We start from the raw sequence: 12,180 nt of genomic DNA, 5'->3' as shown, positions 1-12,180 counted from the left end.
CAGCTTGTTTCTCTTCTGATCTAAAATCTTTCACCTGGTTCAGACACAGAGCTGAAAACCACCAAGGAGGAGAAAGAGGCTCTGAAACGTGAGACTTCAAACTGAGCTTCTGTCAGACAAACACAACACTGACACCTGAGCAGACAGGATATGACATCACTGGCAGGCAACCAATGAGACGGAGCGTTACCATGATTAAAGTCACAGATTTCTGTGTTTGAGAACTGATGGAAACATTAGTGATGATGTGAGAACACAACTCACCAACATGTAGAACTGAGCTCTGGTTGTTGTGAAACAGTAAATTACAGATTATAACTTTAAATGCAGACGTCTACTTCAAGGTTATTCCCACTTCTGTAAAAAATCAACTCTTTAAATTCTCCCCTCTCCGAACTTCCTGCAGTGTGTTTGGTGTTTTCACTATGCAACAACACTAAGCAGATTAAAGTGAGGGCAGATTACAGGTGGATTACTTTGAAATAAGAGAAACACATTCAAGTTACATGCGACACAGATTTAAGTTCTCACTGTAAGCAAAGAGGAAATGACTCTGATCCTTCAGAAGAAGCTGCTGAGTGAGAAACTGAACAGCAACAAATAAATAAGTAAGATTTGTGAGTAGAAATGAGCAGGAAGCAGGTTGTGTATTAACTGTAATTGACACAGGAGCATATTATAACAAAAACTACATTTATTTCTCTACAGTTTGTGTTATTGCCTGTTAATTAGGTCCTGCTCTGCTTTTAATGACTTTTCAAAAATATGCTAATTAAATCCTCAAAAGCTTGAAGATAAAAGCTTGTGAGCAACTTTTCAAATGAGCTGTTTATAGGTTTTACTTTGACAATAATCCCTTACTGACTGTTGGTGTTTTTACTGGATTATGGGGACGACAGTGATGTGCAGAGGTGATGTCCCCACAATCCCTCTGATGAACATCCTCCTCTGGGGTTTTACACAACTTACCAACATGTACCAACTGAAAAGATTTCTTCAAAGTGGTGGGACTGTAGTCTGTAGTAGAAAATCCCCCCTGAGGGTGTTTTTTAACATGGATTATGAGGACGTCAGTGATGTGCCAAAGTGCAAGAGCTACCGTCCCCGCAAAACATCATAGCATTCACATAGAAATTACCAGTCTGTCAGCTGACTGAAACGTTTTTAAGTAGTGAACAGACACATGAATAAAAAGGGAAGCTGACTGCAGCTGTTGAAAAAACTAATTCTACAGGGACATTTGTGATGTGTCAGTCCTCAGTACAAAAAATGTAGAGCAATGACTGAAAATGATCTCTACAAAGTTGTGAACAGGCAGAAGTACAGAAGTTACCAGCCTGTCAGTGCCACAGCTGTTGAACAAAATTCACCTGGGCCCTGTTTTTCTACAGACGTTACAGGGACATCAGTGATGGTGCTCCTCACAATCCCAGACAATAATGTTTAGCATTAAAGAAGTGAGAAGACAGATGAATGAAAAGGCAAACAATGATGGTAGCTTGTATTCAGTTGTATAAAATCTGTTTTTCTACCGGGATTACGGGGACATTACTGTCCCCACAATCCTAGAGGTAAATGTCCAGCAGAGTTAAAGGACTTCAGAGGTTGACATGATGACTATAGCTTTTCTTTAGCTAAATATCATAAAATTCACTCCACATAGATGCTATAACATTTATCAGAAGTGATGGTGTGATATTGGAAATACTGTAATGAATGGGGTTAATAATAAAAACCAACATCATGGTTCTTTATTCTTGCTTTCATCAAACTAACGTCCAGTAAAGTTCAGTATAAAGGAAATAAAACCATTGCTCTTTTTTTCTGGAGACTTCTTTAGTTGATGGTGAGTTTCTTTTGTTGAACTGGAAGTGAAGTGTTGTATCAGAGCAGCTGCTCTTAAACCGTCTCTAGTTAGAATCATTTGACTGAATTAAATTATCATGTAAATCAGATTGTTGCTCATTTGGCCCTGGTGTGTCCCCGTAGAGCTGCTGCTGCTGCTCCTCAGAAATCTTTAACACAAAAGCCGTCAGGGTTAAAACTGTAGAAAAGATCAGAGATAATTAACGAGCTTTAACAGCGGGTCCAGTAGTGCATTATGGGAATTCAACAGCAAGGTTAGAAGTCTTCCCCAGCCAATCAGAACTCTGGGCTGAAGGTCGCCGTGGGGCGAGATGACCAGCTGACCTTTAGATGTTCCTGGACCAGGAGGAAGGTCCTGGAAACATTTCTGGGGGTTTGAGATGAACCACAGACCTTTATCTGTGTAACCTCTGTGTGTGTGTGTGTGTGTGTGTGTGTGTGTGTGTGTGTGTGTGTGTGTGTGTGTGTGTGTGTACCCCTTTCTGTAGATAACCCATAATAACAAGTTAGTCTCAAAGAGCTTTGCAGTCTGTACAACATAGTTCGTCAATACGTAATTGACCTGAAAGTAAAACGTCATCGAGTCGTTTGTTGACAAAAGGCCCGACTGTCTCATTTCAGTGTACAAAACTACAAACAGACCTGCATTACATCGACTCCCAAAGAGGAGAAACACACATATTATCAGGGCAACTTTCTCTCCCTCCATTTCTCTGCACGTCAGGAACATGTGCCAAATTACAGAGACTCAGAAAAGATTCTTCGAAGGAGAATCGTATCTTCTCAACACAACCTCTCTGAGTCACGCCCTGTGGTGCAGCACCACATAAAGCAATAACAGGGGATGCATCCAGTGTCTCTTTTAGTGTTTTAGAGACAGTATTAAAAACTGGTGCAGCCCTGGACACATCTGGAACATGTGACCGTCTTGTCTCCGACTGACAGGTCCCTGCAAACTGAAAACACCTCAGACTCATTCAACCTGGAGATTTTGTCTGTAAAGTCCGAACCTTTCTGTGGCACATCCTGCTCTGACCTCTCAGACTGAATTAACGGTGTGGGGCTGAGCACTGCCTCGTCCCTGGAGCCAGGCAGCGTTCGTACTCGTCTCCATCGGTGAGGATGAAGATGAACCCCTCCCTGTCTGAGAGGTCAGAGGACGGTCTGCTGGCTTTTGTCTGTCGATCAGTGTTTGACAGCAGGACGTTAAACTGTGAGGTGATACAAGAAGGAAGTTCTGCTGGAGAGAGATCAGACCTTTGTGCCCTTGAGCAGAGCGCTTCAGCACATTGGTTAATGCCCATCTGAGTTTCAATATTTCAAATAAGAGGTTGAAGGTTATTTTGGAGACATTTTGGCTTCATTAAGGAGTGAAGAGAGAGCAGGAAATGAAATGCAGCAGCAGTGACTTGAGTTAAATTTTCTTTTTATTCATTTCATCAGGTCTGTTCAGGTTCAAGAAGTCATGTTGACACAGACATCAACTGATAAAAAATGATTGATTTGCTTTTCTAATATGCAGAGGTAAAACCCAATGTGTTTGTTTTTGTCCTAATAATTCTCTGTAATCTCAGCAGTTTCCTCTTTTAAAATGTGGATCTTCTCTGAACCATTTTTTTGTTATTCATTCATTTTTATTTAAATGTCAATAATTTACCTTTATGACATAAATTCCAGGTGACATGCAGGTGATGACAAACATCACAGGTGACAGATTGTATCACCTTTAGCTAATTAACCCAAATGATTCCATCAGTAACTTGAAAGGACAAAATTAAACTTGTCTGGTTAATTTTTGTGAACCAGTGTCGTCCTCCAGCATAAATCTGTAGCTTCACCTTATGATCACATCAGTTTCAGGAGTCTGAGTCTCCATGTTTAATACTTCATCTAATCAATAACTGAGCCTGATCAGCTTCACAGATGTGAAATAAGACCTGCAGTATTAAGAATAAGTGACTGTGTGTGAAAAATAAGGTGAAAGACTAGACACTCATCTCAGCGTGTGGACAAAAACCATGAGATGTAAAAATGGACACTGCTAATTATTTTGATGTTATTTCCAACAGTCTTCTATTTCTCTGTGTCTCTGTCCAACAGTCCCTCCGACTGTGGAGCCGGTGTATACGGAGATCCGTCAGGCTCTCGGCCGGGCCTTCAGCCTCACCTGCCGCCTGCTGCGAGCTCACCCGGCCCGCCTCCTGCGCTACGAGTGGAAGCTGGGCTCCCGCCTCCTCACAGTTGGACAGTTCAGCGACCAAAAAGACGACACCACTTACCAAGTACGAGCTCTGAACCGAGAGGGCTACGGCGAGTACACCTGTGACATCACCAATGAGGCCGGGGCAGGGCGCTGCACCTTCCTGGTCACAGGTGAGTCGGCTTGAGTGGAGCATGATGGAACCTTTAGCTTTAGCTCTGAACAGGTTGGGTTACCTCGCTCTGAACCAGACAGATCTGATGTTTCCCTTGAGAGACTCGACTCGAGAACCTGAGACTCGACCTGGATTTACTCCAACAAACTTGAGACTTGTCTTGACAGACCTAAGACTTCTGCTCAAAGACTTGAGACTTGACTTGAGTACAGACTTGATACAGATGTGACAGACCTGGGTTTGTCCTGACTGACTTGTTCCGGCAGAACTGAAACCAGCTCTGCCTTTATCCCAGTTGGCAGTTCAGCCTCCAAGTACTCGTTTCCAGTTAACTCCGGTCTGATCCTGCCCTGCAGCTGTTGATGAGGTTGTGTTAACAGGCCTGAGGTCTAGTGGGACTCTTAGCTGTTTTCCAGCTTTAAATGTTTACATCTAGAGGATGAGAGCATGATGGTTAATTAGAGTTTATCTCATCTTTAAATCCTGTGTGCTGGCAGGCAGAAGCAGAGAATCGCAGAGTTTCCTCAGGGGAGTTTGAAGCATCATAAATAATGTGCAGCGCTTCAGGAAACCTTCACATCCGCTCACACATCTGTACTCAGACAACAAACTCTTCACTCTCTGTTGTAAGATTAGAAAACTTCCTGCCTTTAATTCCTGGCTGCCTCCTCTCTTGTTGAATTTGCAGCTGAGGTCTTCAAGGCTAAAAGATAAAAGACGTGTATGTGTTGGAACTTTTCACCACTGTGTGATAAAAAAATAAAGCTTTATCTTTCACTTCTGCACATTTGCATTATTTAAAGGAACATGACAGAATTTTCTCTGAACGTTTTACTGTGACTTTTGTTTTCATTCCTCAACATTTTTTTATGATTTCCATCCTGCAGACACACAATCCAGCACAGTCAGGTTTTGTTTGACACTATAGAGGAAACTCTAATGAGCTGTGAGTTTATTTTTGAACATTGGTTACTCCTGGTTTGGACATAAATATCTAAATATGTTAAACTGTTGAGTTTTCCAGGTTCAGATATATTTATATTTAAATAAGTGTGTTAGACAAGTTGAACATCATGGTGTGTTCGCTACTATGAGGTCGATGAATTGTAACAAGGCAGTTATACATTTACTAAGCAGGAATCAGACTGAAAACTGTCTCTGTCGGTGGTTTTGCTGGAGTCTTGTGAGTTGACTCCCCCACTGAGCTTAAAGCTCCATATTTTACTCCTGTGTTTTATCTGAAGTGTTGATCTCCATCAGAAGATATATTTGTGGTTTTAAGAACCAAAAACCATATCAGTGTAGTTTTACATCTCCTCTCTCAGGCTTCTCTCTGGAGCTCTAGTCACAACAGGCCAGTCAGCCAATCAGAGGAGAGGATCTGAGACTCTAGTCAGCCTGTATTGGTCAGAAACACTGGATGAAAACAGAAACTCCACAGGGACGGAGAAGCAGAGCAGCTGTCCCTGAGCTCAGTGATCAGGTGGAATCAGGGTAGAGTCAGACAGGTGAGTTTTCCTCTGTGGATTTAAAAGCCTGCTTTTAATCTGAAATGTAAATGTGTCTCTGAATCATGAGGCAGAGTTTCAGACGTCACACGGGAGGTGGCGGCTGTGTCGGCTCGCTCCTCCGTCCTCTCCTGATGAAAGCTCCCCTGCAGAGACGCCCTGTCAGCGCTGCGAGACTCTTCCTGTAAAAAGCGGCGGCGGCGTTAAGCCTCTTATCAGGGCAGCAGCGCGTTCTGCAGGCAGCAGCAGAAAGTGTTTAAAGAGGGAAGTTGTAAGCTGAGGATGGAGAGCTGATGGGAAATGACGGCGATTATGTCGGGCTTGTCGTTGCTGAGGTGAAGTTTGTGTTGTTAATCAGGTGTGAACACGCCGGTGGCATCTTAAACCTCGCTCATCCTGCAGCAGCCAATGAGACGACAGCAGAGCTTCAGAATAAAACTGACACAACAGAAACTCTGGGAGACAAAACTCAAACATGACGACTCAGGCTGCAGCTCACACCTTCACAAAACACCAAACACCGAACACAAGTGCAGTGTCTGTGTCAGCAGAAAGGATTCACCCTCACTGTCTGACTGTGCTTCACACCCCGAACGCATTAATACGAAGGGAACCAGCTCCAGCAGCTTCAGGCTGTTTGAAGCTAATCTGTGGTTTGGTTCAGATTAAATGTGCCTGTTTTATTTGCTTCATTCAGGCTGGTGTGAACCCCCCAGTCTCATTATGGTGAAGACTAAAGGTCCAGGGTTGCTGCAGTGCCGGGTCCACGTGGACCCTGACCCCTGGACGGAGTGAAGTGGACGCTGGTTCTTGGTGCTGGTGTCAGGAGACAGTTGAAAACCTCAACCTGTCAGGCCTCAGCTGAACTGATCAGAGACCTGCGTCAGGTCTGGCTCAGTCGCAGCCTGTGAATCTGATGTTTCCTGAGGTTGACTGTGCATCAGATGCATCATTTGATGAAGTTACTGATATTTGTTATAGTTGTTGCTGTTTCTTTGTCCAGTAGTAACAAAGTGTCTTCAGATTGATCAGTGTAAAACTGTTTCCTGATTATTGCATCATTTCCTGTCTGTCAGACGTGTTTTCTAGCTGAGCGTCCTACTGAAGGATGATCAAAGGTTAACCCTTAAAATGCACCGTCTCACCTGTCAGGTGTGTTCTGCTCTGTACTGTAACTTTATTTATATCACACCATTCAGACACGATTCAAAGAGCCTCACAGAGACAATGAAATACATAAAAAATACAACATTAAGACATTAAAGCAGCATCAACGACAACAACAGACAACACATTTGAATAAATGAAAATATTTTATAAGTCATATCAGGATAAAATGAGGCTGACGGTGACGGGAAGCCCTGATTGAAATTAGCTGTTTTAGTAGGTCCAATAATAATAATCATAAATAATAATAATACGTTTAGTTTATAGGCGCCTAAAAAAATAAAGGACGAGGTGTAAAATAAAGCTTCTGCACCATGTTTGGTTCACTCACAGAAGTCAGGCTGGTTTATTTGTTCAGAGCTGCGTCAGCCAATCAGGACTCAGCTCTGAGTCCAGTCAGGTAACTCTTCTTCTTTTGTGGTTTAATCCGCCAACTGGCACATCAGCAGAAACACACTGACACAGTGTGTGTGTGTGTGTGTGTGTGTGTGTGTGTGTGTGTGTGTGTGTGTGTGAGCTGACAGGCAAACACACAGTACAAACACACTGGTACACACATGTACTGTAAACACACACACACACACACACACACACACACACTGACTGTTACTGTCCTGTTAAGTAGAGTTTCATAATCCTTCTGCCTCAGAGATCCACACTCTTCTTCTTCTTCTCCTTCTTCTCCTTCTTCTTCTTCTTCTTCTTCTTCTTCTTCTCTCCTTGGACCAAACAAACATGAAAACTGTGACATATTTAAATCTTCACTATGACACTTTCAAACATTGTATTTTATTTTGAAAAGCTGAGTGTTTGGAGTCGTGGATCAGCTGAGGATCAGCAGTTTACCCATGAGCCTCAGCTGTTGTTGCCATGGAAAAGAAGCCGGTCAGGTGTGACTCAATGAATGAATGTGATATCAGGGATGCTGGAGTCAGGGGTTAGCTCCACTGAAGCCAAAAACCTGGACCTGAGTCCAGACTGAAGCATCTTCCAGGTCTCAGGCGACACTGTCTGTGTGACCTCTGACCCCTGTGTCTCCTCAGGGAAGGCCTACGCTCCAGAGTTTTACTACGACACCTACAGCGCTCTGTGGCAGAACCGACCCCGAGTCTACGGCTTCAAGCTGCAGTGGACTCAGATGGAGCCGAACGCTGTGGACTGGATCCTGGCCTACAGGCTGGGCATCAGACAGGTCAGTGCACCACCGATAACCAGCAGGTTTCAGTTCCCCCATGTGTTTACTGAGCTCTCTAAACATGAAACTGTTGATTTGTGAGGATTTACGTCTTCTGGAGGAACCAATGAGCTGAGAGCCACAGACAGAGACAGACAAACCAACATGTTGTGGATTTGAAAAACAGCAGAGTCAAGCTTCAATAAAACACTTTATTAGAGCTGGAGTCGACTCCTGTTCATCCTAAATCTCTTCTGGACTCATAAACAAAAAAATCTACACGACACGTTCGATTTTATTCCCATTGGTTCAAATAAAAGATCTAAGGCTTTATCTATAAACACAAGACACACACACACACACACACACACACACACACACACACATATACATGGTCACATTAAAATTTGTATAAAAATATCTACATGATAAATTTTTATATGGTGTAATATGTTGTGACCATATATGTTAAAATAGATATATTTAATTTGTATATTCAAGTTGATTAAAACAATATACATATAAATTATTTATGTTTTTAATTTTAAACACGTCTCTCTTCACATTCTGGGACTCTACTGTTTATAATATCGACACACACTGACAGGCTTTAGGATGGATGGGCTAGACATAAATATCAATATATGAAATTGTTGCAATTTCATATATGTTCATAGGTTTTATATGTTATTTTTACATATTCTTATTTTATATGTACACATTTTACATTTCATCTGAATCATATTTTTGTTTTCTAACTTACTGACAAATAAAGAAACAGATCTAGTAATAACTTTTTATTACTCTTATAATTTGTATTTTCCATCTTCATTTTTATATTGTGTTAGAAAGTGTTTGCTCTAACGTCATAAACAGAGAACAAAGTCTGTGTACTGTTTTGATGGTGTTTGTTATGTCTGATAAATTTTAATGACGACAGTAAAACTGGAGCAGAAGGTTTATATGATCCAGACAAACTCAGTGTGATTTCATACGCAGTAAAGTTGTGTTAGTGTTTAATGAAATGTGATCACATCCTACAAACAGCAGCAAACACACACAGAGCAGAGATACACACTGTTACTGTGTTTAGGTCAATAGATACCACAGTATAAATACTCTATATATAGATATATGGAGAGAAATCTTATATTATATAATGTATAAATATTATATAATATTTATTATTATATTATATTATATGTTTGTCAAATGATTATAAAACCTCAGGCGAGGTTGTGTTAATGAATGACAGTATCATTTATTATCAGTATGTCTGACAGGTATTTTCTGTAGTAATTCATGTATAAAATGAAAAAGAAAATAGTGTAAAATGTTGACTTTTAAAACTTCACTCATAGAAAATCAAAAATCTATTATCATGTCAAATCAACTTTATTTAAACACAGCTTGATGTAAGGACAATAAAATGCATGGTTACAGTTAATTTTCCATCAACCAATTAACTGATTAATCAACTAATTAGTTCGACTCTAGAGAACTGTTTGTAGTGTTGGGGTCAATAGGCATCCAGCAGCAGCATCTCACAGGAGGTGAAGAGGTCGATCTGGCTGTGGCTGTCGTCTCTAAAGCCCCTTTTTCTACTGGTCAAAAAAAAGCTAACACCCGCGAACATCAGGCTTCTGTATTTATCAGCAGGTATTTATAGGCTCCGCCTCCAATCAGCAGTGATGTAAACACAACATGTGGGTGAACACGCTAATTTTCACCCCTTTACTGAGCTGTGACGTTTTTCAGAGCTCCCTGTAAACACACCTGTCACCTGTCCAGCACGGGGCTGTTCAGTGATGACAGAGTAAGTGACGAAGTTTCAAAAACACACAATCAACGATCGAAGCTTCTCACACTGAGGCTCCGACACTTTTACAGGAGCATCGACCTGGAGACGAGACAGATCCCTTTTACCAGTTTACACAACGGCGAGCAGCTCAGTCTCTCTCCACTGTGTGTGTGTGTGCGTGTGTATTTGTGTGTGTGTGTGTGTGTGTGTGTGTGTGTGTGTGTGTGTGCTCCCTGCAGCTGTGTGTGTCCTCTCAGGTGAACTCGGCCGGCAGTGTAAAAGGTTTACCTGCTTTCAGCTGCTGACTTTGGTGTAAAAAGCGTGCTGGTCCGGAGAAACTGGATATTATTTTACTGCACGTGTCAGCTCCTCGCTTCAGGGACGACATGTAACGATGTCACATGACATGTTCATGTACTGCAGGGGTGTGTTTGGAGCATTAGAAATATTGCACTGCTCCTGTATGTCTGTTTCTTCTATCTTTGTGAGGACCTATTGTAGTTTTAGACCTTGTGAGGACGTCAGGTTTGTCGCCTTCTCAAACAGCTGTGTGAAGGTGGAGACTTGGTTTCATGGTTAAAGGTAGAAGCAGGTTCAGACTGAATCTTACTTCACTTTACACATGTAGAAAAACAAACGTCTGTGTGTGTGTGTGATGCTCACTGGCCAGATTGCAGTAGCTGGAGGTAATCCTCTCTCTCTCTCTCTCTCTCTCTGACAAATATAGGACGCAGCCTCTCAGTTAACCCTCGCTCGGCCTTTCTGTAGCATCGTGTTGAATGTTGACTCTCAGCTGCTGAGTCACTGTGGTTTACAACAAGTTCCTTTGTTCTTTAGTGGAAGGTTTAGCTTCAGCACAGGTACCTTTATGGTCTATTTTCCTCTAAATGGATTATAATTTAAAACTGAACATCATGTTGTGTTGAAGAAGACTTGAAACTGAGACTGAGACAGAAACTCATCAGGAAACGTTTCCTGAGGGAATAAATCAGAAAGAAGTGGAGACATTTTCACAGAGACTTCAATACAATCAGACTCTGTTTCCAACCAGTGGAGTCGCCTCTGATGGTCATTATGGATATTTGACTGTACTGGGCTGGATGTGACTGGAACAGAACTCGGCCTGAATCTGAATCTGAACACAGACTGAGAGACTCAGCATTCAGAGCTTTGGATCAAACTTGTGGGATATGTTGGTATCTGAGCTTTGATCAGAACCCAGTGTCCAGTGAGTTTTCCAATAAAGTTAATTCAAACTACACAGTGATGTCAGAAAATGTTCACAGTAAACTGCAGCTTTAAGTGTAACAGGATGAAACCAGAGGAGATGCTCATGTGTTGCTTGGATCCTTCTAACAACAGACCAACAGTGATTGGTCACTTTGGTTATTGATGTATTGATTGATCAGTTCATGTGTTCTTCATGTGTCTGTGATGTGACATGAAGCTGCTACAGCATCAACCTTCAGCTGTAGAGAAGACGGAGGAAGAGGAGGGTTTGTTGCCATGGTGTGCTGCAGGGGGGGTGGGGGGTGGGGGGGTGCTGATGAGACAGAAAATGAGGAAAAGAAAGTGACAGAAGAAAAAAAAGATGATGATGATGAAGAAAGACTGGAGGAAACAGAAGAAAGGCTGAGTTTACAGGAGAGCAAAGAGGGAGGGGGGAGGGAGAGGGGGGAGAGAAGAACAGGGAGGAGGAGGAGGAAGAGTTTACTGGAGTGTAAAATGAGAGAGAGAGAGAGAGAGAGACAGAGAGAGAGACAGAGGAGATGACTGTGACTCTGGATGATCTCTGGTTCAGTTTGAATGTCAACTTCAGGGTTTAGATCTGCAACAAAAACATGATTAATTATCAATAATTATTTACACACACACACACACAACACGGACAGTTAGCTGCACAAAATGAACCAAGACTTCCTGTGTGTTTCAGATGGGTCAGTCCCGCTGGTGGGAGCAGGAGATTCCCATGGAGGGAAGCATCCAGAAGGGGGAGCTGTTGACCTACAACCTGACTGAACTCATCAAACCTGAGTCCTACCTGGTCCGCCTCACCCCCATCACCCGCTACGGGGAGGGAGACACCACTGAACGCATCATCACATACAGCGGTACGTAATCAAAGGTGGGGGGTGGGGGGGTTCACAGTTTATGAAAGAGACGTATCTGGATCGGTGATCCTGCCCCGTAACTGACTCCAGACCACGCTGGATGGTGTTGGGTGTCGTCCCATGATCCACACTCCACTCCGGTTGGTGTTGGTCATGCACCACAGGGTTGTTTGCCAAC

General features: G+C 42.5%; 1 protein-coding gene across 2 annotated transcripts in view; it reads left to right on the top strand.

Moving 5' to 3' along the window:
- mdga2a (MAM domain containing glycosylphosphatidylinositol anchor 2a) overlaps positions 1 to 12,180 on the top strand; it is a 64,577-nt gene that overhangs the window by 40,291 nt on the left and 12,106 nt on the right. For both annotated transcript variants that reach the window (XM_071498591.1, XM_071498590.1), the window contains exons 9-11: positions 3,967 to 4,239; positions 7,960 to 8,108; positions 11,825 to 12,002. In XM_071498591.1, the coding sequence (XP_071354692.1) occupies positions 3,967 to 4,239; positions 7,960 to 8,108; positions 11,825 to 12,002 (600 nt within the window). The remainder of the gene's footprint in view (positions 1 to 3,966; positions 4,240 to 7,959; positions 8,109 to 11,824; positions 12,003 to 12,180) is intronic.

This window comes from Trachinotus anak, unplaced genomic scaffold (assembly GCF_046630095.1).
Source record: "Trachinotus anak isolate AG129_WGS33_773 ecotype Australia unplaced genomic scaffold, CSIRO_AGI_Tana_v1 ptg000015l, whole genome shotgun sequence".
Lineage (NCBI taxonomy): Eukaryota > Metazoa > Chordata > Actinopteri > Carangiformes > Carangidae > Trachinotus > Trachinotus anak.
This window is presented reverse-complemented; position numbering and strand designations above follow the sequence as displayed.